The sequence below is a fragment of the Leopardus geoffroyi genome, chromosome E3 (assembly GCF_018350155.1).
Source record: "Leopardus geoffroyi isolate Oge1 chromosome E3, O.geoffroyi_Oge1_pat1.0, whole genome shotgun sequence".
Classification (NCBI taxonomy): domain Eukaryota; kingdom Metazoa; phylum Chordata; class Mammalia; order Carnivora; family Felidae; genus Leopardus; species Leopardus geoffroyi.
This window is the reverse complement of record NC_059340.1, coordinates 18,614,404-18,631,240: the sequence shown is the minus strand read 5'-3', so window position 1 is coordinate 18,631,240 and position 16,837 is coordinate 18,614,404. Positions and strand designations below refer to the sequence as shown.

Here is a 16,837-nt window from a genome sequence, read left to right as displayed (position 1 = left end):
GGGGATCTAAGCATAAGTGAAGGAAGGCATCCCAAGCAGGCTCCACTTGTTGGCACAAAGCCCAATACGGGGCTCATGAACCATGAGATCAGGACCTGAGCCAAAATCAAGAGTTGGATGCCTAACCAACTGAGCCACCCAGGCACCCAGGCACGAACTGAGATAGTTAAGAATCAAAAACATCCCATTTGGATTCCAGATCATGTTGGATCTTCCTGGTTTTAATAATGTTTACCCTTCTAGTGTTTTGTTTTGTTTAAATTTTAAATTTAAATTCTATTTTAGTAGGTTCCGCCCCCAGCATAAGGCTTGAACTCACAACCCTGAGATTAAGAGTCACAGGCTCTACCGACTGAGCCAGCCAGGTGCCCTTAGTGTTTTGTTTTTTTAAGGGATCACTAATTAAAACAGAACATACATAATTTTCAGATTTTATTTACTTATTTATTTAGACTTAAAATTTTTTATTGTTGTAAATACATGTAACAAAATTTATTATATTAACCTTTTTTTAACTTTATTTATATATTTTGAGAGAGACAGTGTGTGCAAGCAAGTGGGGGAGGGGAGAGGGAGAGGGAGAGAGAGAATCCCAAGCTTGGGGCTTGAACCCATGAACCAGGAGATCATGACCTGAGCCGAATCAAGAGCCAGATGCTTCACCGAATGAGCCACCCAGGTGTTCCCTCAACCTTTTTTTTTAAGTTTATTTTTTTAGTAATCTCCACACTCAACGTGGGGCTTGCACTCATGACCCCAAGATCAAAAGTAACATGCTCTTCCGACTGAGTCAGGCGGGCGCCCCAATCTTAACCATTTTTTGTGTCCATCTCAGTGGTATCAAGTTCAGGTTTTATTTTTTATTTTATTTTATTTTTTAATGCTTATTTATTTTTGAGAGAGAGAGAGAGTAGGGGAGGGACAGAGAGAGAGAGGGGGGACACAGAATCTGAAACAGGCTCCAGGCTCCGAACTGTCAGCACAGAGCCCAATGTGAGGCTCAAACCCACAAACCGTGAGATCATGACCTGAGTTGAAGTTGGATGCTCAACCGATGGAACCACCCAGGCGACCCAAGTTCCAGTTTTATTTTAAGGCTTATGATCTCATCAAATTATAATCACATCAGGTTTCGGCATATGTTGTAAAGCCAGGAGCCTCGGGACTCTCCATTTCCACCTACCCCCATCCCATGCCACATTTTGTGCTCCTTCTGGCCCTTTCCTCAAAACCACCGGGACAGACCAATGTGAGTCAGGCTGCCCTTGTGACCATCTTGTAAGACACTAACATTGCAACATATTTTTGTAGCATTTCTCATGAAATGGCTGTCATTTTGCAAAAGCAAATATTAATACCTGGTAAGGATTGTGTTCAGGTTGCTTGCCAGACCAGGAATTTATACCTATGCTTCTCCGGTCCCTCCCGTATACATGGGTTGTGTGACTTTGGGCACAACGTCGCCCGTGTGCGGGGCCTGCTTGTCATCTGTCAGCGAGCAAGTGGAACTAGACAATCTCCTAAGGGATCCGAGTGGCTGAACAACACTCCCTCCTCACTCCTTGCTCCCAGGTTCCTCCGAGCCTCACCCCAGGAGAAGGGAGGCCGGAGGGCAAATGTTCAGGGTCTTGGAGACAGGATTCTCCCAAGAGGCCTACTTTGTTGGTGCCCATGCCTCACCTCACAGATGGCTTCCAACCAAAACTGAGGCTAACTGGCCTAAAGACGAAGAGATGCATATTCATGAAAAGTATGGGGAAGGCTGGGTCAAGCAGGAGGGGGCTGGATGGCAGGAGCGGGTTCGGAGGGGTGTAGTGGGCAGGCCAGGGCCAGGGCCACCCCTCGAGATCAGGCAGAGCGAGGGGCCTGGGGCCTGGCTATGGGGTGAGACTGAGTTCAACACAACCACTGCCCATTCCGGCCCCACCTCTCGCCAGGAAACGCCTCCCCACCACATTGACCACATCCCCCCAGGTTGCCTTGGAAACACTCCCCAGGGGCAAGAGGAGTTGGGGCACTGTTGCCCAGCAACAGGTGGTGCCCTCCCTTCCGGCCTCATCTGAGGCAACTGCCTGACACCCTGCACAAGGAGGAGTGCTCTGAAGGGAGAGCCAGGAGCCCTGGGGCCGCCCTGAATTAAGGTGAGGCGTGGTGAGGGCCCCTGCAGGTGGCGGACCTGGGGGGTAGAGAGAAGCAGGCAGAGTCAAACAAGGGAGGCACGTTTGGCCAGAGCCGGAGAGGAGAGGCGGGGACAGGTGCAGAGGTGGCGCCCGGGACCTGGCAGGACAGCAAGCTCAGTGGAACCTGCAGAGAGCAAGACCAAATCCAAGGAGAGTCGTGAGGGCCCAGGAGCACCCAAGGTGCTAGCCAAGCGGTGGGAGGGGGTGCACAAGCAGGGTGGGAGTCGGGAGGGGAGCTTCTCGTTTCTGCACCCACCACTTCCTCTGAGGCCCAAGCAAGACGTGGGGGGAGCCTAGACAGCAGGAAAGAATCTCTGGGGGCCCTTACAGTTTTGTCTGAGGCACCCCGGGGTCTGGGCGGCGGGAGTAGGGGTGGGGGACAGGGCGTCTGGAAGCAGGTTCAGGAGCCAGAGCAGGAGGGCCGGCTGCCGACCAAGGTGGGATCCTGGCTCTCCAACCTTCTGCCTATCTCTCGCCGTTCTGGGCCCTCTTTGTTCCTCTGTCTGCCGGGGTCTGTTTCCCAGGCCGGATGCGGAGCCGCTCGGGCCTCTGTTTCTCTCCTCATTCTTGTTTGGACACACGCTGCCTCTCTCTTCCTATAGGTTGTGCTGACCTTGTCTCATGTGCTTCCTCTCCTGACCCCTGTCTCTTCAGATGCCTTCAACTCCAGAGCAGCCCTCTGGGCATGTGGAGGGACTCCCTGAGTCGGAGCTGGTTACATGGCCCCCGCTGCCCTGTGGGCCCTGCATCCCCATCATGCTGGCCCTGGCCTCCCTCGCCGCCCTCTTCCTCGTAACGACAGCTGTGTTGGCCGAACGCCTCTTCCGCCGCTCTCTGCACCCAGACCCCAGCAACCGTGCACCCACCCTGGTCTGGCGCCCAGGAGGAGAACTGTGGATCGAGCCCAGGGGCACCCCCCGAGAGCGCTCAGAAGACTGGTATGGCTCTGCGGTCCCCTTGCTGATGGATGGGGCCCCAGACCCTCCCATCTCTGGAGGCACCTTGGAGGCCCGAGCCACAGCCCCACCTGCCCCTATAGCCCCACTCTCCCCTCCCAGCTCCTTGGGCCTCCAGAGCCCACCCAGGGCCCCAGTCCGCAGCACCTTCTGGGGGCCCCAGGCCTTGGAGGAGAGGCCCTATGCTCCGGGCCTGGTGAGCTGGGCTGAGCCTGAACAGAGGCCAGAGACCAGCATGCACCTGGGGAGCCCCCAGACCCGGAGGCAGCGGCTAGGGAGCTCTGATCTGGAGTGGGGCCTCCAACCTCGGGTCACCCTGGAGCAGATCTCTGCTTTCTGGAGGCGTGAAGGTCGGACCAGCGTGGGGTTCTGATTCCCCAGGGCCTGGAGGACTGGCCTCTCCGAGACACTGAGGAAGGCCTTACCTCAGAGGGTCTCTCCGAGGCCTTAAGATCCTGAGGCTCCAGCCTAAGAGCCCAAGTTCATACTTGGGCCCACAGGGAAGAACACCCCTCCCAAGGCCTTTTACATCTGGATTTCAATTCCCTGGATCTGGGGCGGGGCAGGCACCGCATGGACAGAGCCTGTGCTGCAGCGGAAGCCCAGAAGTATCTCTCTGGCTGCCCAGGGTCGCGGCACAGACAATTGGAGGTGGGGCCGACTACGGGCCAGAAGTCGCCAAAACCATGTTCTAGATTAAGAAAGATCTCAAGCTACCAAACGGGTAGGAAATAGGATCATCACAGAAGCTTCCACCTTCATTGTGCACATTGTGCATCGGCGTGCAGGGGTCCTGTGGCTGCCGAACAGACTGAGTGTAGATGACCAGGGTCAGTCCTGCCAGCAGGAGAGGACCGGAAGCCAGCCCCCCAGAGCCACGGATCATGCCTCCAGGAAAACACAGACAGAGGTCAAGGCCAGGCAAAGGAGCGTCTTATTACATCCAAACTGTAGCTTTGACCCCCAACTTGCCACAGGAAACTTGGGCAGCCAAATTGGAGAGGCCCCTCCTTGCCTCCAGCTAGGACCTCGAGTCAAGGGAGGTCAGGGGGCAGCCGTCCCATTAAGGTTGAACATGGCAGCCCGCTGACTCTGACCCCTCCGGGGTGAGGGAGGCCCGCCGAAGCGATCGGAGTTTGATCCAATGTGGAAAGGAACACTGTCCCTGGGGAAGAGTAGCTCCCGGTGTGCGGCCTCTGGCCATCCTCCCTCCCAGCTTGCTGGATCAATCCAGACAGATTTGCCCCATGACAGGCTTATTTATAATGCCTCACCCGGTAGAAATGGAGCCCAGAGATGTCCTTGATTCCACAGCCATCTGTATCAGCTGGCCACCCCCTGGGAGGAGAGCCAGGAACTGGGGAGAGGAAAAGGAGCTGCACTCCGGGCACGGGGAGGGAAGGGGGGCCTGATTTCCCAAACTTCAGTCACGAATGTTAGGATTTTTGCCTTATCACTTTACCACCTGTACTATTATTTACTTCATATTTTTCCTTAAGATGATTTCCTATTTGCTGAATAAATTTATTTTAGAAGGAACATTTTTTGTATCACTTCTGCAAATGGAAAACCAGTTATCACGTGCCATAAATAGAAAGTAAAACATGAAAATAAATACAAGGTTAAACAAAGATATTACGTTCCAAGTAGATATTGTCCCCTCCCTGCTAGTAGCATTCATTGACCCAGAGGTCTGCTCTTTTTTTTTTTTATTTTTTATTTTAATTTCTTAATGTTTATTTATTTTTGAGACAGAGACAGAGACAGAGGGTGAGTGGGGGAGGGACCGAGAGAGAGGGAAACACAGAGTCCAAAGCAGCCTGCAGGCTCTAAGCTGTCAGCACAGAGCTCGATGTGGGGATCGAACTCAACAACTGTGAGATCATGACCTGAGCCAAAGTTGGATGCTCAACTGACTGAGCCACCCACGTGCCCCATGTTGTTTCTATGTTAAAAGAAAAGAGAATTGATGGGTCAGCAAGTGGTAAGAAAGTGTTAGACATTCGAGTACCATCCTGAGACACTCCCCCCGGAAGTACTGAGACAGACTGAGAGTTCTGCACGGGGAACAGCCACCCTGTGCTATTTGATGGCCAGGAACCTCCCAAGTTCACACGCAGGAAATGCTGCTGGGCAGGGACCTGTAGTCAGCTCTTCCCTCCTGTTCAGGAGGGCCTGGACCTCCCGCTCGCTCTTTGGGTGCCAGAAGTCAAAGTAACACCGGAGCACCATCTCTGAGCCAGGCCCTGGGGGTGGAGGCGTCAGCCTGGCCCTGGCTCTCAAGGAGCTCAGACTCTCTGGTGACAGGAGCAGGGGTTGAAGGAGGTGCCATAAGATAGGGACACATAACTGACACAAGATAGAGATCAGAGCCCCCCTCCCATCTCGGTCACTCAGGAGCTGGATAAGGCTGTCACTTCTCATTGTCGCCATCAGCTGACGGGACTGGGTTGTGGGGACTCTGCCCACAGGAGCAAACACACAGCCCACCAGGGAAACAAAACAGACATACAGTGTTCAGAGCTTAGATGCTGGCCTGCCAAGAGCTCGGCAGAGGCTCGGCAGAGGCTCTCCATCTGGCTTTGCCGCCCACTCGCTCGGCGACTTCAGAAAAGTGATTTTTACGTTGCTGGGACTCACATTCTTTTTCTGTACGAGAAAGTCGAAAGGTGAACAGGATGCCCTACGGGAACTTTTCTAGCTGTGACCTCTAAGGATGCTATAAAATGAAAAAGGGGTGGGGTGCCTGAGTGGCTCAGTCGATTAAGTCCGACTTCAGCTCAGGTCATGATCTCGAGGTTTGTGAGTCACGATCAGGTTCTTGGGTTCGAACCCTGCATCAGGCTCTCTGCTGTCGGCTGAGAACCTGCTTCAGATCCTCTGTCTCCCTCTCTCTGATCCTCCCCCACCCTCTGTCTCTCTGTCTCCCTCTCAAAAACAAATAAACTTAAAAAAAAAAATGAGAGAGGGGTGTGTGCCCGCAGTGCTGAATGTGATCTTCCTGATGTAGAGCCCAGAGTCCCCTTCCATTCCCAAACCCAGACCAGGGGCCACATGTTACTAGCAGCCCCAAAAAATGAACAGATGCCTGAGGGGTGGATTAACAGAGGAGTTAGTTTTACCCTTTCTCCTTTCTGTTGTTGTTTTAAGTTTATTTTATTTATTTATTTATTTATTTTTTTGAGAAGGAGAGAGCGCTTGTGCACAAGCGGGGGAGGGGCAGAGAGAAGGAGAGACAGAATCCCAAGCAGGCTCTGCGCCATCAGAGCCTGATTTGGGGCTGAAACTCACGACCGGTGGGATAAGGACCCGAGCGGAGATCAAGAGTCTGACGCTTAATTTCTGAGCCACCCAGGAGCCCCACTGCTTTCTCTGTTTTAAACCTCTCTGCCACTTATTTTTAACACCTGTTAATTACTTTCGCGCATTGAGTCCTTCTTTTAAGTCTTTCGTGCTTAAAATATACTCACTGTACCGTCCTTTGCTTGATGGTTCTGTTGTCTGGAGCTCGAGGGTACTTACTCTCATCCATGACAGATGGTTTCCTCTTGTGCTTTCTAATTTGGGGCTGTGAACTCAGAGTCAGCAGGGCCTTACCTATGCTTCAAAGGTATTATGAACCCTGAGCTATGTTATTTGTTCATTTTATCAGGGCTGACGATTCAATTTATCATTTTATGCAGATGGTGATCCAGGTAAGGACAAGCCACTGGTAATGGATTCTCAGGAGAGATTTTCTTTTTTTGTAAATTTATTTATTTATTTATTTATTTTTAACTTTTATTTTTGAGACAGAGCATGAACGGGGGAGGGCCAGAGAGAGAGAGAGAGAGGCACAGAATCTGAAACAGGCTCCAGGCTCTGAGTTGTCAGCACAGAGCCTGACGTGGGGCTCGAACTCACAGACCGTGAGACCATGACTTGAGCCGAAGTCGGACGCTTAACTGGCTGAGCCACCCAGGCGCCCCTCAGGAGAGATTTTCTATTGCCATAAGATCTCGGTGAACCAGATGGTTCTTTTATACTCGCTAAGCTGATGGAAATGGAAAGATTTTTTTTTTTCTAGTCTACTCTTTTGGTTTTTTAAAGTTTACTCATTTATTTTGAGAGGGAGAGCGCAGGTGAGGGAGAGGCGGAGAGAGAGGGAGAGAGAGAGGATCCCGAGCAGACTCCTCAATGCCAGCACAGAGCCTGACTCAGGGCTCGAACCCACGAACCGTGGGAGCCAGAGTCACGACCTGAGCCAGAGTTGAACACGCTCAACCGACTGAGCCACCCAGCTGCTCCATTTCTAGTCTGTTCTTTCACTGAAGGTGTCTCCCTTTAAGGGGTTGAGCTTTAAATTAGGGTCTCGGTTTTCAATGCCCCAATGAGGCCAGGCCTCATCTCCAATCTCCAGGCGGGGATAAAACCCAAGCCCCTGCATTGCCAAGATCTGCACAACCACACAGCCCCCTCACAGCTCTGGTTTTCAATTTCCTCTTTGTGGGCGGGGATTCCCCTTACTAAACGCAGTTATGCATTTTAAAGGATGTTTACTTGATTTTATGCTGAATTTCTAAACGCGTCAAGGTGGGCATGTGTTTGTCAGGTTATACCGTTCACACTATCACGAAGCCCAGACTATTTCCTCTGTGAACAACTTCAAATCTCTTCCACCACACGGGGTGCCTGGGTGGCGCAATCGGTTAAGGGTCCGACTTCAGCCAGGTCACGATCTCGCGGTCCGTGAGTTCGAGCCCCGCATCAGGCTCTGGGCTGATGGCTCAGAGCCTGGAGCCTGTTTCCGATTCTGTGTCTCCCTCTCTCTCTCTGCCCCTCCCCCGTTCATGCTCTGTCTCTCTCTGTCCCAAAAATAAATAAGCGTTGAAAAAAAAATTAAAAAAAAAAAAAATCTCTTCCACCATAAAACAACCAACCAATCCAGCCTCTAATTCTCCATCCTTCACCACACGTTGCCTCCCACCTCCCGCACAGCCAAACTTTCAGAAAGAGCTGTCTGTCCTAACTGCCTACATTTTCTCCTCTCCGGAGCGCCTGCGCCCTGCTGCAGGCTCCCACCTGCTTCCAGCACTCTAGAGAGGCCGCTTTCACCAAAATCACGGCCTGCATATTTCAATGAAAGGGCACCGGATACGCTCCCGTCGGCAGCGTTAGACATTTTGATTCTTTTCTTGACACATTTTCTTCGCTTGGCTTCTGTGACTCCACACACAATCTGATCTCCCTTCCCTCCCTCTGGCCATCCTCTCTGGCCTTTTTGCGGTCTGTGTTCTTCGGAGGTCAGTCCTGGACTGCTTTTTTTTTTTTTTTTTTTTTTTTTCAACGTTTATTTATTTTGGGACAGAGAGAGACAGAGCATGAACGGGGGAGGGGCAGAGAGAGAGGGAGACACAGAATCGGAAACAGGCTCCAGGCTCTGAGCCATCAGCCCAGAGCCCGACGCGGGGCTCGAACTCCCGGACCGCGAGATCGTGACCTGGCTGAAGTCGGACGCTTAACCGACTGCGCCACCCAGGCGCCCCAGTCCTGGACTGCTTTTGATGTCTGACGCACTTCCCCTGGGCAATCTGTCTCATACTTGAGAGTCCCTGACTCTCCACCTCCAGCGGCGGCAGATACGGTCCATGTTCTGCCATTATTCCCAACTCCTAGTAACAGCGGTGGAGAGACAGAACGATCAACTAAAGGATTATCTTAGAACCACTCCGCAGCTATCCCTGGGTACAGAGTCAGTATTCATCCCCAGGATAAAACCAGAAAGAAAGAGGGACGCCTGGGTGGCTCAGTTGGTTAAATGTCCGACTGCAGCTCGGGTCATGATCTTGCGGTTTGTGAGTTTGAGCCCCACATCGCGCTCATAGGTGACCAAGTGGACCAGGAGACAGAGGTGGGAAGGGATCATATGCCTGTCTGTAGGACAGCAGCCACTAGGCTCTACTAATCATGTCTGTCTTGATTTTCCAGCAGAAGCTAGAATCCAGATTTTTAGGTAAAAATCAAGCAAAATGTTGGTCACTTTATATAGATATAGATTTAGATGCAGATATAGATATAGATAGCTCAGGGTTTCTTGTTCCCCTTCCCCCCACCCAGGTGACACTTGGCGTGTCTGGAGACATTTTTGGCTGTAACATCGAGGGGGATACTACTGGTACCTAGCGGATAGAGACCAAAGAGGCTGCTGAATATCCCACAGCATGCAGGAAAGTCTCCCCCCACCAAGAATTATCTGGGTCAAAAGTCAATACTGTGAAGGTGGGGAAACCCCTGATTTAAGACCATCTGGGAACAGGCTGCCACGCCTCACACCACCAAAGCCAAATGAAGCAAGGCTGTGGGCCACGTGTGATTCATGACCCATCAGCTGGAGATCACTTTTTAAAAATTTTTTTTTTTTAATTTTTTTTTTTCAACGTTTATTTATTTTTGGGACAGAGAGAGACAGAGCATGAACGGGGGAGGGGCAGAGAGAGAGAGGGAGACACAGAATCGGAAACAGGCTCCAGGCTCTGAGCCATCAGCCCAGAGCCTGATGCGGGGCTCGAACTCACGGACCGCGAGATCGTGACCTGGCTGAAGTCGGACGCTTAACCGACTGCGCCACCCAGGCGCCCCTTTTAAATTTTTTTTAAATTTCTTCTTTCTATAGAGAAAGAGAGAGAGCGCATTGGTGGGGAAGAAGGGCAGAGGGAGAGAGGGAGACTCTTAAGCAGGCTCCATGCTCAGTGTGGAGCCCAGCATGGGTCTGGGCTTGAGGTTGTGAGTTCAAGCTTTATGTTGGGCTCCGTGCAGGGCATAAAGCCTACTTAAAAGAAGAAGAAGGAGAAGAAGAAGAAGAAGAAGGCAAAGCCCAAATTCATAGATCCAGAGAACAGATTGGTTTTGGCAGAGGTGGGGTGTGGGGGGTAGGCAAAGTGGGTGAAGGGGGTCAAAGGTACAAACTTACAGTCACAAAATAAATTAGTCCTGATGATGTAATGTACCGTGTGGTGCCTATAGTTAACAATACTGTAATCTATGCTGGAAAGTTGCTAAGAGAGTAGATCTTAAAAGTTGTCATCACAAGGAAAGAAAACCGTGACTAGGTGTGGGGATGGATGTTAACTAGACCTCTTGTGGTAATCATTGTGCAATATACACAGATATCGAATCATCACATTATACACTTCAACTAATATAGTGTTCTATGTCAATTACATCTCAATTCAAAAAAAAAAAAGTGAAGGCAAAAAAGAGACATTTTCAGATTTACAAAAGCTGAACCAGAAGACCCACACCCAATGAAATTGTAAAATGACATCCTTTGAGCAGCAGAAAATAATCCTAGAAGAAATCTGGATTCACAAAAGGAATGAGAAGCAGCAGAAATAGTAGAAATTGTAGGGGCTCAGTTGGTTAGGCGTCCAACTCTTGGTTCCAGCTCAGGTCATGGTCTCACAGTTTGTGAGTTCAAGCCCTGCCTCAGGCTCCCTGCTCACAGCGCAAAGCCTGCCTGGTATTCTCTCTCTCTCCCTCTCTCTCTCTGCCCCTCCTCCACTCTCTCTGTCTCTCAAAATAAATAAACTTATATGTAGGGGCATCTGGTTGGCTCAGTCAGTAGACCATGAGACTCTGGATCTCTGGGTTGTGAGAGCAAGCCCCACATTGGATATAGAGATTACATAAAAATTTTTTTTAATCTTAAAAAAAGTAAATAGTAGACATATGGATACACGCACACACACACACACACACGCACATATATGACTTATTTTCTTATTATTTAAGTGCCTTTCAAGGATAATTGATTTTCTCAACAAAAAGAATAGTATATTGTGGGGGGTTGAATATATATAAAAGTTAAATACATGACAATGATAGCATAAAGGCCAAGAGGGGAGAAATGGAAGTCTATAGTTGTAAGGTTTTTATAATATATATGATGTGGTGTATGCCCATCAAAAGCAGACTGATGGATGTTAAAGATGAATGCTATAAACCCTAAAGCAACCACACACACACACACACACACACACACACACACACAAGCAAAGAGTTATAGCTCAACAAAGGAAGGGAAAAAAACATTTTTAAAAAAACCTCCAACAAAAAGCATAAGAAGGGACACCTGGGTGGCTCAGTCGGTTAAGCATCTGACTTCGGGTTGGGTCATGATCTCACAGTTCATGAGTTCAAGTCCTGTGTCGGGCTCTGTGCTAACGGTTCAGAACCTGGAGCCTGCTTTGGATTCTGTGTCTCCCTCTGTCTCTGCCCCACCCCTGCTTGCTCTCGGTCCCTGTCTTTCTTGAAAAGAAACATTAAAAACATGTTTCAAAGGCAACAAAAGAGGAAAAGGGGAACAAAGAACAAATAAAAAACAAGTAGCAAGATGATAGATTCAATTCTAACCATATCAATGATTACATTAAACATAAATAGTCCAGGCTAGATTGGAAAGGACACCAGTTTACACCCACTAGGGTGGCTAGAACAAAAAAGACAGATAACAAGAAGTGTTGGTGAGGATGTGGAGAAATTGGAACTCTTGTACATTGCTAGTGGGTATGTAAAATGATGGCCCAACAGCTTTGGAAAGCAGTTTGACAAGTGCCTGAAAAAGTTAAACATTGGGGCGCCCGGGTGGCTCAGTTGGTCAAGCGTTGGACACTTGATCTCAGCTCGGGTCTTGATGTCAGGGTCGTGAATTCAGTCCTTCATGCTGGGCATGGAGCCTGCTTAAAACAACAACAACAACAACAACAAAGTTAAACACGATCCAGAAATTCTCTGGGTGTATATACCCAAGAGAAATTGAAAACATAAGTTTACACACAAAAAAAACCTGCCCATGAATCTTCACAGCAACATTATTCATAGTAGCCAAAAAAGTGGAAGCAAGACATATGTGCATCAATGATGAATGAATAAACAAAATGTGGTCTACTCACAAAATGAAATACTATTCAGCCACAAAAGGAAATGAATTACTGATGTGTGCTACAATGTGCATGAACCTTGGAAATATGCCAGGTGAAATAAGTCAGACACAAAGGGCCATATACTGTATGATTCTATTTACATGAAATGTCCAGAAGAGGAAAATCCATAGAGACAGAAAGTAGAATAAAGGTTGCCAGTGGATGAGGGAATGGGGAATGGGTATTATATAGTGGAAATTATACAGTGGGGATGGTTCCACAACTCCATAAATATACTAAACACCACTGGATGGAACATTTTGAAAGGGTGAATTTTACGGGATCAAATTACATTCTCAATTTTCAAAAGTTAATACATCAAGAAGACGGGATTAGATCTGTTATTTAAAGTTGTATGGCGCCTCTGAGTGGCTTAGTCATTTGAACGTCCAACTCTTGGTTTGGGCTCAGGTCATTATCTCACGGTTTGTGGGTTTGAGCCTCGCGTTGGGCTCTGCGCTGACAGGGTGGAGCCTGCTTGAAATTCTCTCTCTCCTCCCCCCTCTTTCCCTGTCCCTCCCCTGCTTTCACGTGCGCACACTCTCTCTTTCTCTAAAAATAAGTGAACTTCAGAGGCACCTGGGTGGCTCAGTCGGTTGGGTGACCAACTCTTGATTTCAGCTCGTCATGATTTCATGGTTCATGAGTTTGAGCCCCACACCGGGCTCTGCGCTGACAGTGGGAACCTGCTTGGGATTCTCTCTCTCCCTCTCTCTCTCTCTCTCTGTCCCTCCCATGAGTGCTCCTTCTCTCTCTCAAAGTAAATAAATAAACTTAAAAAAGAAAAAACTTTACAAAGGGGTACTTGGGTGGCTCAGTCAGTTAAGCATCCGACTTCAGCTCGGGTCATGATCTCTCAGTTCGAGGGTTCGAGCCCCACGTCAGGCTCCGTGTTGACAGCTCACAGCCTGGAGCCTGCTTCGGATTCTGTGTCTCCCTCTCTGCCCCTCCCCTGCTTATACTTTGTTTCTCCCTCTCTCTCAAAAATAAATAAACATAAACATTTTTTTAAAAATAGCAAAACTAACAAAAATAAAGAAAAGTGTGTATAAGCTAAATTCTTTCTCCTTCACACAGGGAGTCCATAGAGCTTTAAAAGCTATAAAGGATCATCTTTACAATTCAAGAGAGCCACCAGAAGAATTAAAAACTTCTTAAAAGTGGTTCTCTCCAGGGAATGGGAGTGCATAGAGATTTTCACTTCTTCATTTTATACCATGGTAACTGAATTAATTAACAAATGAAAAATAAAGGTGAGGATAAATTAACTGTTGGTTCTCCTTTAATTATTGTATGCAGAGCTTCCCTGAATTGTTGCCACAGACAGGTCATGGAAAACAGTTTTCTTGCACCTTCTCTGTCTTCCCCAATACACTTTTCATTCATTAGAATTAATTAGATTGGAATTAAAAAAAAATTCAAGTCTTGGTTTAGCCCCCGAAATCATCCGTCTATTTGGGTAGTTACTTTACCACAAATACAAAACTGTGTCCAGTACAACCCTTTACCTAAAAAACTGCCAAATCTCAATAAATTCCCCTTCCGGCTCGCAACATTCAAGAAAACAAAGCAAATCGTGCAAAAACTAAAAATGACATAGTTTGGGTTCTCGGTGAGATTACAGTTAAGGGGCTTTTATTGTTGTTTGTTCATATGGGAAGAACGATTTTTATCCAGCCTTTAGGAAATCAGCATTGTCCTTCACATACTGGTATATTATTCGAACAAAACTCCTCTCCTTTGGCTAAAAAGCAACCAAATATCAAGAAGCAAGTGGCTTGCGGGGTAGCTCTTTGTTGGTACTGTCTAAGGCTTTGGAATCCCTCAGCTGAATTGCTGGGAGAGAGGAAAAGAGGTTACCCGGCAACCCACCAAATAGAGATATGTTTGAGGATCTCTGCTTCTGATCATTTTCCAGGAGCGCTGTACTGTATTCCAGTGGTCTAAACAGCACTACATACCTGAAATGAAGAAAGCCCTCATCATCTGGCATCAATCTGACGTGTACAGGGATCAATGGAGACGTTATTCACAGCCTTACGGTCAGATTCCCTTCAGTACTTTGTAGATTGGTTTTACAAGCTGAGCTACTTAGGGCCTCAGAAAGCAGGTCTTAAAATGTTGCCAAGTAACTGCCAAAATGATCTATTACTCGGGAAGTGATTGGAACAGAGTCCACAGGTACTGAAATATTTATGGAATTTTACCTACTATATTGTCTTGAAGGGCTGGCGATAAATTAATATATGTGTCCACACCGCATAATGCCACAGTGGGATCTTTTAAAGATCCAAAGTTGAATTGCTTTCAGATACGGTTTGGTTTGCTAATAATGTCCTGCCGTTTTTAAATGCCTTCAGTTTTTAAATGCCTTCAGTTTTTAACTGGCCTTGGCACGCTAAAACTCATGCCCACTGAGTTCACTGACTCTGTCAGCCTGGTGTGACCTCTTTGCCTTCCCCGGCCCCGGCCCCCGCGGGACTCGATGCCCCAGTTGGCGGGTGGAGGGCTGGGAACAGGGACGAGGACATGGAAGCAGGGTGGATGGGTTGGTGAGTGAATAACACTTGGGTAACCTCTGGAGTCCGCAGGGCCTTATAAAATCGCTGAGAGGCCTTGAGCGGTTGGATGGAGATGTGGTCAGGGGAGTAAGCTGGGGAAGTGGGTGGAAGAAGGAACTGTGGCACACCTCTCCTCCGTTTCCATCCTTGAGCAGCTGCACTGTGTATTCATAGCCTCCTTGGCCGGTATCTTTGGAGCCCAGAAAGGAAGATGGAAGCAGAGAAAAGAAAGGTGGTGTGATCGCAGTGCCCTCTGGTGGTCAAGAGGGGACTCGACATGTGGTATTCTTAGGTACAAATATTTTCATTGTCTAGTCTCCACCTCACCCCCCACCCCCCCCTCCGCGTCCCCCCCCCCCCCCCGCACCCTCTTGATAGAATATAAACTCCACAAGGACAGGGATTTTTGTCTGTTTACTCATTGTTGTATATCCACCGTCTCGAATTGTGCCTGGTACCATAGTAGGTGTTGAATACATATTTATTGAATGAGTGGCTGACGGATTTCAAACCTGGCTCCGCCACTTTATTGATGTACGACCCTGAGCAGCGCTCTTAACTTCATAAATCCTCAGCTTCCTCACGGGTAAAATAGAGACGCTCACCCCCACCCCTCACGAGCACTGAGGGAAAGAGACCCACCTGCCCGGGCTGAGCAAGGCACTCAGGCAATGGGTGTTCCCGCCCACCCACCAGCCAGCGTTGATGGTGCATTATATGCTGACTGCAGCACCCGATTTGATGGGCACACTCGCCATGATGAGCATGGGTCTTACTGGGCATGGGCAGCTTGGGAGAAATCATCCAAACCCAATCCCAGGCTGGCCAGGCAAGAAGGAAGTGTACCCGATAGACAGGGTGATATCAGGTGAGGTGTGAGATTTCTCTTCTCCCAATCCTGCCCCCCCCCCCGCTCCTTCCACCCCACACCCCAACTCCCACAGCCACACCCAACTCTTCCTACTGCCACCAACCCATGGGGCTCCATCTGCCCTCCGAGCCTTTGCGCATGCTGTTCCCTCTGACCGCAGTCCCTTCTCTCCACCCGCATTGCCACAACCCACATTCAGAGCTCTGAGGGGCTGTATCGGCCTCCTTCTGGGCTCCCTGCAGCCACTGCAGCCCCCTCGAACGCATCTTCGTGCCACGGACTCGGTCTAAACTGCAAATATGCTTATCTCACTTTCCAGCTTCGGTCTGATTGTTCTCGGGACAGAGTCCAAGTCCTCTGACCTACCATCTCGTGGTCTGGACCCAGCCCAGCTCCTAGCCATCTCGCCTCTCTTGCTCCCATCTTCAAATCTTCCACCAAACAATCCAAGTCATTTCCCACCTCTGAGCCTTTGCCCTTGCCCTCCCCTCTGCCTGGAAATCCACTCTCTGGCAAGGAAGGCATGTGTTGTTTTTGCCTGCTCAGGATCCATTTCCTTTTCCTCTGGTAATGGAATCCTCTCCCAGCTCTCCGATCTGGAGGTGCCTGTAGGGCTGACCCATTTCTGCCTTCAAGGCAGCCTGAGACTCAGCCTGGTAGATTTCTTTTTTCTGTCTTAATTGGGATTTGGTGGGTGCCGTTGGCCGCCGCCCACTCAGCTTTGTCTTATTCCAGCTTCTCCCAAGTATTTTATCAGCTTAGGTCCCGGAGGCTTTGAGTTTGAGATTCCTGGTACATTTCTCCCTTCTGCCTCTGTCAGGCACTGATTCCCTCCTGGACCCCAAGTGTTTTGCCTTCCCATTCCCAGCGCATCCAGGAATCCTGACTTCCTTATTTGGATACTCAGAAGTGCCCCCCCATCCCCCCAGTTCTATCGGTGTTCAGTTATGCCTCTCCGGGTCTGGGGATCTGAGGCTCAGAGATCTAAATTCTTCCAGAGCCGGGAAGTCTGCCTAGCCGAGCATGACTGTTTTCCCTGGAGAAAGGACAGGAGGACCCAGGGGTGGAAGTGTGTATTAAAGAGAACAGGTGCGGCCCCAGGTGGCACGACTGGGCTGTGTCCTGTGAGAATGGTCCCTTCAGACCAGGGCATCACCAAAGGCAGCAGCTTACCACTTCCGCCCGGCATCTTTGCTAGATTATTCTCCACTCTGTGCTCTCAGCCTGGCCACAGCAGGCACTCAGTGCATAATTAGTGTGTGAATGATGGTCTTGGCTTGTCTGGGGCTTTCACATCTGAGATGAGCTC

The 16,837-nt window shown here is 49.2% G+C and overlaps 1 protein-coding gene across 5 annotated transcripts in view; it reads left to right on the top strand.

Moving 5' to 3' along the window:
- Nucleotides 1-4,675, top strand: part of CE3H16orf54 (chromosome E3 C16orf54 homolog) — a 55,912-nt gene extending 51,237 nt beyond the window's left edge. For 2 of the 5 annotated variants that reach the window (XM_045461282.1, XM_045461286.1), the window contains one exon: nucleotides 2,835-4,675. In XM_045461282.1, the coding sequence (XP_045317238.1) occupies nucleotides 2,835-3,509 (675 nt within the window). In that variant the 3' untranslated portion in view covers nucleotides 3,510-4,675. The other 3 variants (XM_045461283.1, XM_045461285.1, XM_045461287.1) reach the window with 3 other exon arrangements.
- The last annotated feature ends 12,162 nt before the right edge of the window (nucleotides 4,676-16,837 follow it).